Genomic DNA, 19533 nt, shown 5'->3' on the forward strand with positions numbered 1-19533 from the left:
TCTCTTGTATATTTATGTTGTTTCATTCATTTCCTTTTCTTGGCGCTCTTGATTTTCTCTATGTGTTCTTTCTTCTCTTTCCTTGACCTCTTGCAGCCTCATCCTTGTTCTTCAAGCTCCTCTTTCAGTCTTCTCTCAGTCTCTGCCCTCTCAAAAGATTCTATCAGTCTTTTTCCTTTCTCTTCTAGCTCAATAGCTTCTTTCAGCTTCTTCTCATTCTCCTCTTTTTTCACGTGCTTCTTTCAACTTCCTCTCGTTCTCTGCCTTCTCAAAAGCCTCTTTGGCTCGCCTCTCATGTGCTTCCCTCTCTTGCAACTCCTTAATCCGCCTTTCCTTCTCTTCTCGTTCAATAGTTTCTTTCATCCTTCACTCCACTGCTGCCTTCTTCTCGTGAGCCTCTTTTATTCTCGTTTGTTTTCTTCTTTGCCTTCTCTTGTTCAAATACAACTTTCATTTTTTCATTCTTTGCCTTCTCACGGGCCTCGCTCATTCTATGGTTCTCTTCTTCCTTTTCAAAGGCTTCTTTTAGCCGCAATTCATACTCTTCCTGTTCTTTCTTTTAAATCTATAAAAATAATCTGATGCCAAAAAAGAGACATAGACTAAGTGGTTGCAAATAAAACGTAGGATTATAGACTTTAACTGGTCTGATTACTGTGCTAATACATCCCCAAAAACATAGTAATTACAACGAAGAACTACCTACTGACAAAGAGGCGCCGATATACGTTATGTTTCATATTCTACATTGGCCTGTTTTTCTCTACCTACTGAAAAAGAGGAGCCACGTTAAGAGATGTGTTAAGTTTCATATTCTACATTGGCATCTCGTGTCGTCGTCCGAGTTTTTTTTCTTTCTGTCGTCTGAGTTTGTTTGCTGACGTGTATCACTCGTGACTCCATCTTGCGCTCGAGGTACAAACTCGCAATCAAATCCGTGGTTCGTTTTTCCGTCCGCTCAAACCCCTTGAAACACACGTTCCCTACAAGACAATTTTTAATAAGAAAATCTTGTTTCAGACTGGAGGAAGAACTGATATCTGTGACTTTATTTAACAGGTCCTCTATATTTATATATTTCTATAGTGTCGGAAAAGAATAGTACAAGACGTAAATTAGACTTTAGCTTTTAACTTAAATTGAAGGAAAGGAAGATGTTATTGTAGCTCACGTATTACTTTCCGAGAAGCATTGTTGAATTGTCTTAGTTGATAAACCTGAAAAAAATAGCTTATGTAATTTGAATAACTTCTTCTTAAATACAAAATAGTATTAGCATCCAATCAAATCCAATCATGGTGACAAGTCGTATACCTTTGAACATGTCTGCGACAGTTGTTCCAAATTGTACAGTTCTTCTAACTAGAACACACAGTGATTCCCTTGAAACATTAATTGGGTTTATGCTAGAATCATGATCGGCAAACACCTATATTAACTGAATACATTAGAAATTGCAACACATATTAAATAGAAAAATAATAATGAACATTGGGTAGAAGTGTAACCTCGTTTATTTGGAAGAACGTCCCGTTGAGTGCGAATCTATTTTCCAATGCTGTTCTACAAGGTATCTGCATAAATTTCAACATGTTACTTGGAAATATTTCATAACATTTGTTAGAGCCAAAGGAGTTAACGCAATTTTGCTTACCAAAATTGTCCCTCTTACAATTTGTGAATGGGTATCTCTTATGTTGTTGCACGAAAAAGAAGTCGCATCATCACACTGTTTGACCAAATAATTAATGAATTCGATGATATTTAATAACTTCTAGATTACCTGGTGTCCAAATAGCAAGCAGATAAGAGTTTGGATCATCGATTTCCCTCTTCGGGAACTGCCATACGAACACGAGAAACTTGTTAGATATTTATATATACATCTCTACACATTATTTTAAACTAATGTCTATTGTGTTTCAAATATATATGTAGCTACCAACTACGAGACTACTTTAAACCATACTAGAATTGAAAATAATGCAATCTAATGTGTTGCATGTACCTTTAAACAAATCTCTTATGTGTATAAGATATATTCAAGCTAATCTCTATTATGTATGTCAGATAGATTTGTAGCTGCCAAATACCAATTATTAGTTGTATTTTCAACTAAATTACAAAAATTTATAACATACATCATATACCTCAGCTAAAAGATGATGGGAGTCTGGAAGTATGTAGCTGCAAATATTTGAAAAAGTCAATTACTAAAAAGTTTAGTCAAACAACATTTTTTCGTATCTTAGCATTTTGTTTCTGGAATTTTATGGCACATCCTATAAGTCTTGGGAAGTTTTTCCTTTTCTTTACTAGTAAATGATCTGCTACTTATTCATTTAGTGCCTAAACTTTGACGTTTTTATGAGAAAAATATGCTTTTGTTTCGCTTCAACCAAAAAAAAGAAGTAAAGCAGTAGATAGTAGAGAAAAGTAAGACGTACACTTCGTGATCTGTCTTCAGCGAACTGATATACTTGTTGTGTTTAAGTATTTCCTTCACTTTCCTAGTTGATCCATCTTTGTTCAGCCCGATCATTGGAACATCTTCTATATCACCTATTGAAATTTGTGGGCAGTTAAGCTCCGGTGATACTTTATCAGACGTCCCCATGCCTTTCTCTGAGTTGGGTAAAGAAAGCCTTGCATTGTAAACCAAATACATGTAAATCATTGTATCAACCGAGAGAACTACTTTAGAGACTCATATTGCACATTTAGTGAATTATAATTTGAATACAGAGTTTCCTCGTAATGATACTAAAATTTAGGAGAGTAATGATACTAAAAAATTAAGAGAATGCGTTGTACTACCTTCCACATGTACAAGCAAAATGTTTGCATTCCCCTCTCATAGGACATGCCTTACAATTAGGTTCGCTCTTGGTGCAAAACACCTACATAATTCAAGTAGATTAAAATCCCATCACATGTCCTGCTTATTTTTTTCATACATAGATGTGTATATGTTATACATACCTTTCTGAAGGTGTTCATTTGGTAGTGTAACTCGTACCTGGTATGAGATAGTACGGCTTTAGACTAATGAAGGGGTGTCTTAGAATAAACATTAGTAAAATATGATGAGAGGTATTTCAATGTTTCTTGACCAAGATTGCATAAACGTGGCAACATATATTTTTGTAAAGACTCGAGCTCAGGATACCTGGATAAACCAAAAAAACTGCATCACGAAAGAATAAAGTGCAATATCCATTAAGCACCAGTATCGTAGAATGCTTTACTAGTCTATATGATGATATTGAAGAAACCCCTCAACCAGAACGGGTACCCACCCCAGCCTGACTGCTATCCGTGCAATATTTATATCAACTTGTCAATTTGTTTAACCTTAAGTTCATATAATTCACTTTGCATGGACAAAATATAGATGATCATCAATGCTTACTGGAAAAGCACGCTGGTGAAGGGTTAATAGCCTTACGCAGTCCAAGCATTTTGGGCCTAGCCGTAAGAAACTTAGAGGATATTGTCTGCATGATTTTATAATATAATGAGTGATGCAATAACTAATCTTAACTGACTAAGTGGTGACTTAATATATATTGCATTAATAAGTGAGAGAGAAAAAAAAACTTTACTCACTTTGATTTATGGGGCTCAACGTACCATTCAAGGTCTAGACAGTTGTTGTGGTCTCTTTGCACCTGATTAAGGAATGCCTGCATTATCTTCACATTAATAGTCAAATACTTAAAAATTAAACTATAACTAAATTTGGATAAAACTGTACTTGAATATATCCCGCAAATTTAGTGTTGCATCCACGGATTTTAATGGTTTCACTCACTACAGTAACATCTGCAGTGCGTAGCGACTCCCAATCGGAGGAGTCATATGTCTTAACTGTACGTTCCTCGTTGCAATTTCTACCTTGAGCTTCTAGTCTTAAACTGTCCCAATTAAAATCTTCCTTTTCTTTTTCTTTTTTTTTAAATTTTTTTGGAACACTCCCAATTAAACTCATCATCGACCTCTTTGTCTTTGGCATTATAAAACTATCCTCATCCACCGGGGTGGTGAGTTCTCTAAACGATGAGTCTCGATGCTGAATTGAGTCAGGTCCTGGTGAGTCTTCAATGCCTTCTTGAAGATCAAGACAACTTGTGCTTTCATTAATTTCTGGAATCGAAGTTCATGTCACCGGTTTTGTCGCGGGTTTTGTCGCGCGAAACTTGGCGCAAAGCTCCAAATACGCAGAACTACATAGAAAAATAATATATATATATATATATTTCATAAAAGCAGTTCATTTTTCTTTTCCTTGCTGTCCTAGACATAGAAATTATGTAAATACCTTGATTGGTGGTCAGAAACGTTTGGAGTGAGGTGCACTCCAATGATAGAATCAAGAACCGACCCATTCTATAGTGTGAAACGTCGATCCCCTGTCAGAAAACCAAAGACCGTAACAATAAGTTATAACTATAGACATACTAAAGTCACATACTTGTACCGATTATGAGGTACATGTGATGTACCTTGTACAACACGCATCTGTTCGATAAATGATTCTTCTCGTCTACGAAGCGAGCTTCTCTCTTTGTCTCACCATTTCGCCTTCTCCTTGTCTAATCCGCCAAAAACCTTGCTATCATCATTATCTAATAGAAGATTACCTACTCTGTTAGTCTCAACATCGAGATCAACCTATGCCTTATATTTCTTAAAAGGAAGATAAAGTTTAGAATAGGAAGAACGTGTCTTCCTTTGGCTTCTGATGCGCTTATATGAATGTCGCGGGTGTTTCCTCGTTTGGCTTCTGCTGCGCTTACATAAGCTAGCAATTGCAAGGCAGCGTTCAAAGTATCCTTTGTCTTCTTCCCACAAATTTTCTGCACGCATAACTGCTTTAATCAAAATTACCCAAGACTAAACTTCTGAAAGTTAAAATAAAAACGTTTACCTCTTTTTATCTGATTCATTTTTTGATAGTTCAGATAAACACTATATTGTAAGTTTTACTATGGGGGAGGAAGTTTTACGGTGAGGAAGGAAGAATTAATCAAATGACAAGTGCTTACCAGATGTCATTTTACTGACTATGACGATGACAGCTCAAGGTTGATTCATTTCTTTTTTTTTACTTTTTATTTATTTTTGCCAACATTCTCTTTTTGAATGGGCATTTGGATACAAAGATTATATTGGTATCAGACTTTAATAATACAAGGCCCAAAGTCAAATCTGAAGCTCAAGGTTGATTCATTTCTCTGATCAAATGATTCTATAACACTTAGAGAACTTGTTTGTTGTGTTGTAAAAAAAAAACAGGAACCAAGCTGAAAGATTTTGTGTCAGCAATGGAATCAGGTTTGAGAAAGAAACCATGAAGTACAAGAACTGATCATATATGTCTTTTAGTATCCTACAAATAAGTCTTTTATTATATGCTTTCAACTTCCCATGTAATGTGTATAGAACATTACATGCATGTACTCTTATCTTATGATATGCCAAATATTCTCGACTTATAATGCAGAATTATTTTCTTAAATAATTCTCTGTTACATATTAAAAGGGAAAATCACATTTTTAACCATCAAGGTGACAAAAGTTTGCACTTTAAACCTCGAGACTATAGCACTAGCACTTTAAACCGTGAAACTGATTTCTTTAACACATTAAACCTTGATCGTGACAGACCTCGTCGCGCCGTGACAAAACTAAACGGAACAGTAATGGAACAGTTAACTCCGTAATTAATCCGTTCACAGAGTTTTTATTTTAAAAACGTGCTTAATTACAGAGAGTAACTCTGCTTCAACACGTGATTGAAGAAACGAAAATCTTTATCTCCTTTAACAGAAAACGAAATTGAATTGGGGATTAGGGTTCATACTTTTGTGAGAGAGAGAAATTGAGAAACCTGAGATTTCGAAAAACAAGAAACAAGAATCGAAGAGGCCCTCAGATGCTTGAAAGGAGATGAGGTAAGCATATGAATCCTTCACTTGTTATGGGTTTGTCAATTTATGGGTTTCGTTTGGTGTTCTAGTTCAAATTTAACTGTACTCTCAGTGAAGGAACTATAGTAATGTTGAGAATCCACTTCGGTGGAATAATGGAAAAAGATGGAGGGACTTATAAGTATAAGGGTGAACTGAGAGTCAACACGATGAAGTGGGAATTGTATGACATTTCATGGCAGAAGTTTTTAAAGTTCTGTAGGGAAGATTCGTTGATAAGTGCACTGATAAGATTCATTTGGTATACAGCGGTAGAGAAAGAGATGAAGACAGTGAACTATGTTTATGAAGAAAATCTCGAAGACATGTTCGTGTTGATATGTCTCGTGAAAGAAAAGGGTGAGATTGAAGTCTTCGTCGAACATGATATTTCAGGGCATAGTGAGCCTCCCTTATATCTGGTTACACCAAATAGTCAGCATAAAGATGTTCAGGAAGGTGAAGATGAAGATTTATCTAGTGAAGAAGAAGTTGATAGGCCACTAGAAGATGAAGAACCTAAGCAGTCTGAAGATGAAATGATTGAGCATGTGGCTGAAGAAGAAAATGAGCATGTGGCTGAAGAAGAAAATGAACATGTGGTAGATGGGAATGATGATAACGAAGATGATGTTGTTCAAGATGTTGGAGACGGTGGTGGCGATGGTAGATTTAAGGCAATTTTTGAAGAAGGCGCAATGGGGAAGTAGATAAAGAAGCATATCAGACTATCCAGATACACCACTTGCGTCTAACGGAGAATGGGAGCAGTAGGATAAGGCAAAAGAGAAGAGGGATGGGAAAAGAAAATCTAAGTTTCATGGAAACTTGGAGAAGGAACCTTATATTTGGTTATTTCAGAAATTCAACTCGGGTCAAGAGTTCAAAGATCAGCTACTTAGATACTCACTAAAAACTCAGTTTGATGTGAATATGGCAAGGTCTGATGCAAACAAAATAGCAGTTGTGTGTTGTGGAGAGAAATGTAAATTTAGGGTGTATTGTTCATTTGAACGGCCTATCAACAAGTGGATGGTGAAGGTGTGTCATCTGCGTATGTGTGCAAGGCATATCTATGCAAATTGGAAGAAAAGATGATTCTCAAGATCTGAATATAAAAATCTGTTTTGGGGCGTTGCTTACAGTTTTACTGAGGGAGAATATGAAGAGAAGATGGAGTTGGTTAAGGCATTTGATCCTGCAGCTTATAGTGCTCTACTTGATACAGAACCCATGAGATGTGCCGTGCGTTCTTCAATGAGGAGTCCTACTGTGCAGACGTGCACAATAACTTGTCTGAGAGTTTCAACAGGACGATAAAGATGGCAAGATCAAAGGCTGTCATTAACTTACTTGAAGATATCAGAAGACAAGCAATGAGAAGGGTTTCAAGAAGATTTTTAAAATCAGAGAAGTGTGACACTGTTGTTACACCAATCACGATGGCATTATTGGAGAAAGCTCGGGTTGCCAAACAGTTTTGCTCGACATTACGCAGCAGCAAAAGTGTGTATGAAGTTAATGAGTTTGAGTGTGGTTATTCAGTGAATTTATCTACTCACCAATGTGCTTGTCGGAAATGGGATCTCACTGGAATACCATGTAAACATGCTGTCTATGTCATGGATGATAACCAAGATGATCCAATAAGGTATGTGGCAAAGTACTACTTCACAGATGTCTTGAAAATAACTTATGAAGAAAATATTAAACATGTGAATGGAGACAAGTTCTGGAAGAAGACTCATAAGCCGCCAATTTTCATACCTGAATTTCGTAAGCCAAGGGGTCGTCCAAAGACTAGGGACAGGAGAAAGGAACCATTTGAAGATCTGCAAAATGCTGGGAAAGCAACTAGACATTGACAAGTTCTTCATTGTAGTCGTTGTAAGCAAGCTGGCCATATATCTAGAGGATGCAAGAATGAACCAGTGGTTGTGGAGGGGCCAAAAAACAGACGTGGTCGTCCAAGAAAGAACACATATGAGGTATTTACTTCTACTTTTAAATTTTGTGTTTCATTTTTAACATATAATTGTGTTGTGATTTTGTGTTCAGATTCAGCCTAAACTACCAAGAAAACCAAGAGAAAGGAAGAAAACTCCAGCCACCACAACCAGCTCTCAACATGTACACTCCAATGTAACCGCTGAAGCTGATGTAAGTTGCAGTGCTCCTCAACCTTCTGTTCCAACAAATCGCCTCAAAGCACACATGAAGAAGGCACCAAGGGGACCACCACTGAAGATAAGAAAAACTGGTAACATACCACATGGTGTTGGAACATTTTGGAGTCCATTTACTGATCGCCCATTTGAAGTTTTTGGAGACCGAGTCTATGATAGGTCTGACCTTAACCCTGCGACTTCAACAGCACCAAACATACAACCTAATGATGACCAAATGGGGCAGCCTTTTTCTGATGGTTAAGAAGGCTTTTATATCTCTTTGCTACCATTATCATCTGTGTTTGTATCTCTTTGGTACCATTATCATATGTCTTTGACAACATACTCATCGGCCTTTGTCTCTTTTGCTACAATTATCAACTTTTGTGTCTTTGAAAACTATTTCTGATTTTCAATTAAGTTTCAAGTTTCTGTTATGTTTTTAATACCATTATACTTGACAATAAAACACAGATATAAGTCTTAAAAACACAAACTATTAAAGCCAACAACATGTCTTACAAACACAAGATACTAGAGAAGTTAACACAAGTCTTACAAACACAGAATATTAAAGCAGATAACATAAGTTTTACATGAGAACATAAACATAAGACACAAAAGAGATAAGGAACCAGTAGCATAAACAACATCAATTATTAATACTTGGACATCACCATAATACTTCCAATGACCACAGCAACACCAATCGATGAAGCCACAAGTACATTGCGAACAACTGCACTTCTCTCCACTGATTCACTCGAGATCTCCAAATTTTCAGAGTCATGAGTTAAAGATGTTACCATCTCCCTCAGCTTCTCGATTTCTTCTTTTTGCTCTCGGATTATCTCCCAAGCTTCCAGAAGTGCTAGATGCTGCCATCCATGAGGATCCTTCACATCATACCATTGAAAAAAGTTGCAGGAGTCGTACCCATCACCAACACAACGTCCTCTGCAACCTAACACTACAAGAAAAGAGTAAGTTTGCAATAGTAATATATTGTTGCAATATGTTAATATATTGTTGCAAAAATGAAATTGCCAGAAAAAATGTAACAAGTTTAAGTGTCTTGCTATTTGAATGTTGCAAATTCACATTTGTTGCATATATGTAGCAAAATTAGCAAGGAATTATGTTGTTGCTTAAATGTCATATTATTGCAACAATTTGTTTATAACAACTTTGTTGTATATTTGCAACTTATTTTTCCAATCATAGATAGTGAAAAATCATTGCTACATATAATTTATTAAGGGTCATTTGTTGATATGCCCTATTTTAAACAGATAATGTCAGAATGGTACATTTTTAAAGGAAAATTGTTAAAAGGGTCCATCATTTTTGGCAAATTACCATTTAACCCTTTCTTAACGATAAAGTCATTATTGATTAAAAAATTATAAAAAACATAAAATACAACATTTTACCATCAACGGCTTTCTTAGGTATCGGATCTAATAAGTTGATGTTCATATTGTTAATGGCTCTCTCACTTTGCGATATACATTATTTCTTTGCTGAATTGTCACATATGATTGCTATTGTCTTGCCGCAAACCTGCTGTTTGCTTTTGCCTTGTCATTATATTGTTTTTGCCTTGCCATTTTGGCTAACATTTGCTTTTGCCTTGCCATTATATTTCTTTTATCTTGCATGAACCATGCAGCCCGTTTGCGATGCATCGGCCTTGCCATTATATTGCTTTTGCCTTGCCATTATATTGCTATTGCCTTGCCGCAAACCTGCTGTTTGCTTTTGCCTTGCCTTGTCATTATATTGCTTTTGCCTTGCCATTATATTGCTTTTTCCTTGCCAATTTGGCCAACGTTTGCTTTTGCCTTGCCATTATATTGCTTTGCCTTGCATGAACCATGCAGCCCGTTTTCGATGCATCGGCCTTGCCATTATATTGCTTTTGCCTTGCCATTATATTACTATTGCCTTGCCGCAAACCTGTTGTTTGCTTTTTCTTTTCCTTGCCATTATATTGCTTTTGTCTTGCCAATTTGGCCAACGTTTGCTTTTGTCTTGCCATTATATTGCTTTTGCCTTGCATGAACTATGCAGCCCGTTTGCGATGCATCGCGGCCTTGCCATTATATTGCTTTTGCCTTGCCATTATATCACTATTGCCCTGCCGCAAACCTGCTGTTTGCTTTTGCCTTGCCTTGCCATTATATTGCTTTTACCTTGCCATTATATTGCTTTTGGCTTGCCATTATATTGCTTTTGCCTTGCCATTTTGGCAAACGTTTGCTTTTACCTTGCCATTATATTGCTTTGCCTTGCATAAACCCTGAAAAGATGATAAATCGGAGGGAAAATTCAAAAAAAATCGGAGGAAAAATTCAAAAGGCTGGGTGGGATTTTATTAACGATTTTCGTCTTTGAAATTTCATAAAGTTTGTAGTTTTACAAAAACCTTCAAAGTTATACTTTTGTATTTTTTTGCTAATTTCTTAGTTTTACTGCACAGATAAACAATTTATGGTTATACCAACTATATAATGTTTCTTATATGAATTTATTGTGTGTCTATATACAAATATCATTGATTCCATGATTTATAAAAGTTTTCATAACAAACGAAGTAAAGTTTAGGAAAACAACTATAAAAGAGTCTTATGTTTCCTTCCCGCGAATAAGAAACAACAAAATTCCAAAATAAAAGAATTATTCTCATTTAAATTTTATTATTTTAATATTTTAGTCAATGCTACATTTAGATTTCTAATTATAAATTATGATATCAAATTATTTAAATTTTTTATAATTTTTATAATAGCTAAAAGTAAATAAAAAGATAATTGTATTGTTTTTTTTTAGCCATTGATTGATTTAGATCAAAGGTCCAAAATCACTCTTCTATCTATCCTCACCCTTTCTTCTTATTGGTTGGTTTGTTTATGGCATGGATCCCACTAAATAAATGGCTCACAACCACTCATTAATCTCATCCAGTGGACACAATTAAACAGATTATTATTATTTTAATTATTTTCTTCTTGTTTCTTTCATCGTGTTCTTCTTCCCACAGATCTCTATCTTTTCCTTTCCTCACATATCTCTTTTCTCTACTCACAAGAACACATCACCGCCTCTGCTCACATATCCATCGTTACTCTCTCCCGTCTCCGGAGGCAAAACGTCGTCACCTGTCTCCATCTCCACCTTGTTTCAGTTGGAATCTCGTCTCTCTCTCTCTCTCTCTCTCTCTCTCTCTCTCTCTCTCTCTCTCTCTCTCTCTCTCTCTCTCTCTCTCTCTCTCTCTCTCTCTCTCTCTCTCTCTCTCTCTCTCTCTCTCTCTCTCTCTCTCTCTCTCTCTCTCTCTCTCTCTCTCTCTCTCTCTCTCTCTCTCTCTCTCTCTCTCTCTCTCTCTCTCTCTCTCTCTCTCTCTCTCTCTCTCTCTCTCTCTCTCTCTCTCTCTCTCTCTCTCTCTCTCTCTCTCTCTCTCTCTCTCTCTCTCTCTCTCTCTCTCTCTCTCTCTCTCTCTCTCTCTCTCTCTCTCTCTCTCTCTCTCTCTCTCTCTCTCTCTCTCTCTCTTTTTAATTCTGGTTTTGTCACTTTTTTGGTATAGAAAGTTTGAATCTTTTTGTGTCTGTGTTTGAAATCTGGGTTTCAGGTATAAACAGAAGATGAAGAACATCAGGAGACAGAGAGAAGAGAGTAGAGGCGAAGTCGGAGCTCTGTAGTTATGGAGATGGGGCTATGACGACCATGAAAGGAGAAGAGAGCAGAGGCTTAAAGTTAGGTTTTTGGAAACTGGGTTTCATAGATGTAGGTTGTACGGCAGAGGAGGCAGAGCGGGGGAGGCAGTGCGGAGGAGGCGGTGCGAAGGAGTTAGGGTTTTTCAAATTTTGTTTTAAAATCCGGTTTGTATGTAAACCGAAAATATTCGTAATCTGGTTTAATTTATAAACCAAAATCAGTTGTAAACCGAATTTTTAATATAAACCAAAATCATTTATAAACCAGTTTAATTTATGTATTGAAATCAGTTGTAAAGAAATTTTTAATATTATACCAAATTAAATCTCAAAATTAATAATAATAACCAATTTTAAATTTTATTTTATTTTTATCAGTAATCAATATTAATTTTAACTAGATCTTGACCCGTGTGACCGCACGGGTATTAATTTTCAGTTTTAGTTTTTATTTATTTATACTACATATTATATTTATAATATTTGATCGTTTTATATTGACTAAGTTAAGGGTGTGTATTTGGGTATCCACTCGAATTCGGTTAAAATCTATTCGGTTTGAGATTTTCGAGTTTAAAGATTCTAACTCAATTCGGGTATTTATAAACTTCTGTTCCTGTTTGATTCGGATCTTTGCGGGTTTGATAACCCGTTTAAAATATTTTTAAATTTCTAAATTTATATATTTTTAATTATCCCTAAATCTAAAAAAGAAAAATTTAACATGTAAATTTGAGTAATGTAAGCTAAAGTACCTAAATTAAAAATTAAAAATAGGTTTAACTTGAATATTTGGATGAAGAATAAATATATATTTTAAGTGTTTTTGGTGTTTTGATTATAGTTTATCTACTTTAGATGTTTACTTTTGACTATTTTTTATATTACAAATATTTTGAACAATTTAAAATAGCTTATATCTTGGATATTAACTCAAAAATAGCTAACATATTGAAGTATATAAATATGATTTAAATACATTTGAATATCCAAAATATTTTGTTCGGATAAGGTTTGGTTATGGTTCTCTAGATACCAAAATGGTAAATCCGTTTGGATATTATCTAGTTTCGGTTCAAATTTGGTAATATTTTTTTATTCAGATTAGTTAAATGAAGAGTTAATATTATAATTTCCATGAATTGTTTGTCCAATAAAAATGTATTTTTGAATTTTACATTGATTTAATTGAGAAGTTAACGAAGTGTATTTAATTCAAATTTAATTTTAGAAAACACATTAATGTAAGTGGAAAAGACAAATCATCAAAATAGGAAGTATTATTTAATTGTGTATTTAATTCAAATTTAACTTTGGAAAACACATTAATCAAAGTGGAAAAAAAAGCATTAAAATAGGAAATATTATTTAATGTTAGTGCACGGAAGTGTAAATAACACTAAAAACTAAGGGATATTTTATATGAGTACCTCTCTTTTAATAATATAGATGTAACCTAATGTTTCTTATTTCAAATACGATCAGACAAAACAAAAACTCAATAACTCCTAGGGATGTCAATTCGGGCGGCTCTGGCCTGGCCCGGCCCAAACCCGCTAAACCCGTAAATATTTGAGTGCGGTCCGGTCCAGCCCAGAAATATTTTGGGCCTAGAATTTAAACCTCGGTTCAGCCTTCATAGGGTTATAGGGCTTTTTGGTTTTTTTGGGCTTTTCAGAAAATAATTTGTCATTGTGGTTTTTAGCGTTTTAATACATATGAATTTTATAAAAACCAGTTTTAACATTTTTTTTTAAATGTAAAGTGAGTTTTAACTTCTCTTTTTTATCAAAATATTTTATTTTTTCGTATGCTTTAAAAAATATTATAAACTAACCGAATTTAATAATATTTAAATAATCCAATATAAATTTAAATTAAAAATATAAGAGAAAAAAAATTATGATAAATAGGATCAAACGTTTCGAACTTTGTATGTTGAAAAAACAATGTTATCAAAAGAAAGTTACATTTGCAAAATTTAATATGATATTTGTAATGATCAATAATAAGGTGCATTAACAACTTTTATATTTTTTATTAGGGTTTGGATTAAAAATATTAAAATAATATGTTAATATTAATAAATATTTTGATTGCAACAATGATAATATTTAAAGTAAATACAAAGTTCCGGGTTTTCGGACCGACTCTAGCCCGACGGGTTTAAGTCCAAAATATCCAAAGCCCAAATGGGTGTAGCCCAAAAAGCCCGATTTTTGTGGGGCTTATAAAACTAAGCTTAAACCCGGTAATTTTTAAGGTGAGGCGGTTCGGTTGTCGGGTTTCGACCCTAATTGACATGTCCAATAATGTAAGTGGAAAAGACAAAACATTAAAATAGGAAGTATTATTTAATTGTATATTTAATTCAAATTTAACTTTGGAAAACACATTAATCAAAGTGGAAAAGACAAAGCATTAAAATATGAAATATTATTTAATGTTAGTGGCATTGAAGTGTAAATAACACTGAAAACTAAGGGATATTCTATATGGGTTCTTTTAATAATATAGATTTTAATCTTCATAGCATTGTAATTTGGTTTAATTTATAAACCAAAAATATTTGTAATCTGGTTTAATTTTAATCTTATATTTGCCTTTCGCTTGTCATTAACTTGCCAATTATGAAGGGTAGCGCTGGTATTTTGAGAAAATAGGACTAGTTATAAAAATTTCCTTTTAGGGGTACCAACTCCATAATGTATCTTGTAAGTGTGGCATATTCATGCATTTTATTTATTAATTTATAGCAAATAACATTGCAAATTTGCAATTAATCTGTTCCTTGGAATGTAATAGTATTAATGTGACAAGAAAAATATTAGTAAAATTTTTATAATGACAACGTATAATTTCAACTTACACATTGTGACATAAAAGATACAAAAATTGTTGTTACAATTTTATCTATAGTTACTTTAATATACATTTGGTGCAAGGTCAGCAATTAATAGTTTAACAAAATTAGTAGATTATCAAGTTTGGCACAAGTGTTCATTGTAGCATTTTATATTTAATAATATACATAATAACACAAAAGTCAAATGACAAACTTTAATAAAATAAAATGAAATATTAAAGTTCAACAAGAATTCATAAAACAGCTATAATTTGAAACCTAGATATATTGATCCGTATGTTAACCAAAAAAAGATACTTTTAGCTGTCAATGATCCATTGATAAAAAACCAGCTAAATTTTTCGAACTCTTCACTAATTAGCCTTGCCCTTTTTCCACAGATGATCCATTTGATTTCTTGTGTCTCACGAAGAACATGATCAATGTGAGATGCATCTCCATTCTTTTACTTCTACAAAATATAAACGTTAGAATATAAATTTGTAAGTTATATAGACACAATGTGTCTTATCAAAATATCTACAACCCAATACGTTTGAATCTATAAACAAAAATCAGAATACGACATCAACTGAAACTTTTAACTTGAAGTCGTGTATATATATATATATATATATGTTTTTTTACCCCAGCGATTCATTCATTTTTGATGGATTAAGAACACCAAAGATATTCATTGGTTGGGCTGCCACTTGATAGTGACCATCGTTTTCCATATGATTCATCTGAAAAATTAACAAGATCAAAGTTAACACTAAAAGCAAAATAATAAATGATAAGTAAAACACACAGAAAAATACTGAAGATGAAATTTACAAAAAAAAATACTGAAGATGAGTAGCTTACGGAAAAAGCTTTTCTGTGTGCAAAGTGTGATAAGTTATCAAAGCACAATGTAATTTGTATATATAAGAAAACAATAAAATCTAAATGTATCTTTTTAAAAATTTAATCTAAATATATCTTGATATGGGATATTTCCATATCTTTTGAAATAATATTCTCTCAACAAACTAAAATCAAGAGGGAATCAAATATAAAGTAGGAACAAAAGATGACAAAAGCCAATTCTCAAGAAAGAAAAAAAGATGACAAGCATTTTACTAAATAATCTCGTGAACATTGTTGAAGCAGAAAAAAAATAAAATCTCGTGAACATAAAATTAAAGTTTATTAATAGTTTTTCACGTTGGGATTGATGATGTTTTTATTGCTATTATTTAGTGGATTCAATTTCTTATAGTTTTTAATTTATACTATAAATGATCATAGTCTGTTCAGTTCCAAGCATCGTATAATAAACAACTCCATACTAGACCAAAAGAAAATAAAACTCATAACATAAATTTTTATTAAATCTTAAGAATTTGAAACCTTAAAAATATAGTGTCCATGTTTAAACCTATAGTATAAATAGATATTATATATTTCTTGTACTTAATATACAACAATTTTAACATTTTCTAAACATATAACAACAAAAAAGTATAGTTATTGTCACATTTTTTGCTACGTATTGTTTTATATATCTTTGGCAAATTAGCAATGCTTCAAACTGTTGAATGTTACTTGCAAAATTTGCATGATGTTTGTTTATCTTGCAAAATGTTGCATTTTAGTAATGAAAACATGCAACATATATTGTGGTCGTGATTTTGCAATAAATGTATAGCGGAATTGTAACAAATATTCATTATTACAAAAATGTTGCAATAATCATAACAAATTATTAACATAAATAAAAGTTGCAACTATTTTTTTGCAATATAACAATTTTCTTGTAGTGGTAGCCGCAAATATTTGAAAAAAGTCAATTACTAAAAATTTTAGTCAAACAACATTTTTCGTATCTTAGCATTTTGTTTCTGGAATTTTATGGCACATCCTATAAGTCTTGGGAAGTTTTTCTTTTTCTTTACTAGTAAATGATCTGCTACTTATTTATTTAGTGCCCAAACTTTGACGTTTTTATGAGAAAATATGCTTTTGTTTCGCTTCAACCAAAAAAAAGAAGTAAAGCAGTAGATAGTAGAGAAAAGTAAGACGTACACTTCGTGATCTGTCTTCAGCGAAATGATATACTTGTTGTGTTTAATTATTTCCTTCACTTCCTAGTTGATCCATCTTTGTTCAGCCTGATCATTAGAACATCTTCTATATCACCTATTGAAATTTGTGGGCAGTTAAGCTTCGGTGATACTTTATCAGACGTCCCCATGTCTTTCTCTGAGTTGGGTAAAGAAAGCCTTGAATTGTAAACCAAATACATGTAAATCATTGTATCAACCTAGAGAACTACTTTAGAGACTCATATTGCACATTTAGTGAATTATAATTTGAATACAGAGTTTCCTCGTAATGATACTAAAAGTTAGATGAGTAATGATACTAAAAAATTAAGAGAATGCGTTGTACTACCTTCCACATGCACTAGCAACATGTTTGCATCCCCCTCTCATAAGACATGCCTTACAATTAGGTTCGCTCTTGGTGCAAAACACCTACATAATTCAAGTAGATTAAAATTCCATCACATGTCCTGCTTATTTTTTTCATACATAGATGTGTATATGTTATACATACCTTTCCGAAGGTGATCATTTGGTAGTATAACTCGTACCTGGTATGAGATAGTACGGCTTTAGACTAATGAAGGGGTGTCTTAGAATAAACATTAGTAAAATATGATGAGAGGTCTTTCAATGTTTCTTGACCAAGATTGCATAAACGTGGCAACAGATATTTTTGTACAGACTCGAGCTCAGGATACCTGGATAAACCAAAAAACCTGCATCACGAAAGAATAAAGTGCAATATCCCTTAAGCACCAGTATCATAGAATGCTTTACTAGTCTATATGATGAAATTGAAGAGACCCCTCAACCAGAACGGGTACCCACCCCAGCCTGACTGCTATCCTTGAAATATTTATATCAACCTGTCAATTTGTTTGACCTTAAGTTCATATAATTCACTTTGCATGGACAAAATATAGATGATCATCAATGCTTACTGGAAAAGCACGCTGGTGAAGGGTTAATAGCCTTACGCAGTCCAAGCATTTTGGGCCTACCCATAAGAAACTTAGAAGATATTGTCTGCATGATTTTATAATATAATGAGTAATGCAATAACTAATCTTAACTGACTAAGTGGTGACTTAATATATATTGCATTAATAAGCGAGAGAGAAAAAAAAACTTTACTCACTTTGATTTATGGGGCTCAACGTATCTTAACCATTCAAGGTCTAGACAGTTGTTGTGGTCTCTTCGCACCCGATTAAGGAATGCCTGCATTATCTTCACATTAATAGTCAAATACTTAAAAATTAAACTATAATTAAATTTGGATAAAACTGTACTTGAATATATCCCGCAAATTTAGTGTTGCATCCACGGCTTTTAATGGTTTCACTCACTACAGTAACATCTGCAGTGCGTAGCGACTCCCAGTCGGAGGAGTCATATGTCTTAACTGTACGTTCATCGTTGCAATTTCTACCTTGAGCTTCGAGTCTTAAACTGTCCCAATTAAAATCTTCCTTTTCTTTTTCTTTTTGTTTTTTTAATTTTTTTGGAACACTCCCAATTAAACTCCTCATCGACCTCTCTGTCTTTGGCATTAAACAACTATCCTCATCCACCGGGGTGGTGAGTTCTCTAAACGATGAGTCTCGATGCTGAATTGAGTCAGGTCCTGGTGAGTCTTCAATGCCTTCTTGAAGATCAAGACAACTTGTGCTTTCATTAATTTCTGGAATCGAAGTTCATGTCACCGGTTTTGTCGCGGGTTTTGTCGCGCGAAACTTGGCGCAAAGCTCCAAATACGCAGAACTACATAGAAAAATAATATATATATATATATATTCATAAAAGCAGTTCGTTTTTCTATTCCTTGCTGTCCTAGACATAGAAATTATGTAAATACCTTGATTGATGGTCATAAACGTTTGGAGTGAGGTACACTCCGATAGAATCAAGAACCGACCCACTCCATGGTGTGAAACTCGATCCCCTGTCAGAAAACCAAAGACCGTAATAATAAGTTATAACTATAGACATACTGAAGTCACATACTTGTACCGATTATGAGGTACATGTGATGTACCTTGTACAACACGCATCTGTTCGATAAATGATTCTGCTCGTCGACGAAGCGAGCTTCGCTCTTTGTCCCACCATTTCGCCTTCTCCTTGTCTAATCTGCCAAAAACCTTGCTATCATCATTATCTAATAGAAGTTTACCTACTCTGTCAGTCTCAACATCGAGATCAACCTTTGCCTTATATTTCTTAAAAGGAAGATAAAGTTTAGAATAGGAAGAACGTGTCTTCCTTTGGCTTCTGCTGCGCTTATATGATCTAGCCGTTGCAAGGCAGCGGTCAAAGTATGAATGTCGTGGGTGTTTCCTCGTTTGGCTTCTGCTGCGTTTACATAAGCTAGCAATTGCAAGGCAGCGTTCAAAGTATCCTTTGTCTTCTTCCCACAAATTTCTTGCACGCATAACTGCTTTAATACCCAAGACTAAACTTCTGAAAGTTAAAATAAAAAAATTTACCTCTTTTTTTATCTGATTCATTTTTTGATAGTTCAGATAAACGCTATACTGTAAGTTTTATTATGGGGGAGGAAGTTTTACGGTGAGTAAGGAAAAATTAATCAAATGACAAGTGTTTACCAGATGTCATTTTACTGACTATGACGATGACAGCTCAAGGTTGATTCATTTTGTTTTTTTTATTTTTATTTTATTTTTGCCAACATTCTCTTTCTGAATGGGCATTTGGATACAAAGATTATATTGGTATCAG

General features: G+C 33.9%; 1 protein-coding gene and 2 long non-coding RNA genes across 3 annotated transcripts; all 3 read right to left on the bottom strand.

Annotated features, from left to right (window-relative positions):
* Positions 1-4007: 4007 nt before the first annotated feature.
* LOC130499534 (uncharacterized) lies at positions 4008-4614 on the bottom strand. The gene is made up of 3 exons (XR_008938410.1): positions 4506-4614; positions 4322-4412; positions 4008-4146 (listed from the first exon to the last, which is right to left on the bottom strand). It is a non-coding gene; the product is annotated as an uncharacterized LOC130499534 (long non-coding RNA).
* A 4185-nt stretch (positions 4615-8799) lies between these two features.
* On the bottom strand, positions 8800-11311 carry LOC108824797 (uncharacterized). The gene is made up of 2 exons (XM_056994778.1): positions 11229-11311; positions 8800-9097 (listed from the first exon to the last, which is right to left on the bottom strand). The coding sequence occupies exons 1-2, from the start codon at positions 11309-11311 to the stop codon at positions 8800-8802; spliced, it is 381 nt and encodes a 126-aa protein (XP_056850758.1).
* Positions 11312-14904: 3593 nt separating this feature from the next.
* LOC130499533 (uncharacterized) lies at positions 14905-15589 on the bottom strand. Its single transcript, XR_008938409.1, has 3 exons — positions 15566-15589; positions 15347-15444; positions 14905-15170 (listed from the first exon to the last, which is right to left on the bottom strand). It is a non-coding gene; the product is annotated as an uncharacterized LOC130499533 (long non-coding RNA).
* Positions 15590-19533: the final 3944 nt, after the last annotated feature.

The sequence above is a fragment of the Raphanus sativus genome, chromosome 9, assembly GCF_000801105.2.
Source record: "Raphanus sativus cultivar WK10039 chromosome 9, ASM80110v3, whole genome shotgun sequence".
NCBI lineage: Eukaryota > Viridiplantae > Streptophyta > Magnoliopsida > Brassicales > Brassicaceae > Raphanus > Raphanus sativus.

Coding starts and splice junctions, on each gene's coding strand:
- LOC108824797 (XM_056994778.1), bottom strand. CDS start 11,311: ATGGAGACAGGTGACGACGTTTTGCCTCCGGAGACGGGAGAGAGTAAC. Junction 9,098..11,228: donor AGAGGCGGTGATGTGTTCTT/GTGAGTAGAGAA, acceptor GTTAGGTTGCAG/AGGACGTTGTGTTGGTGATG.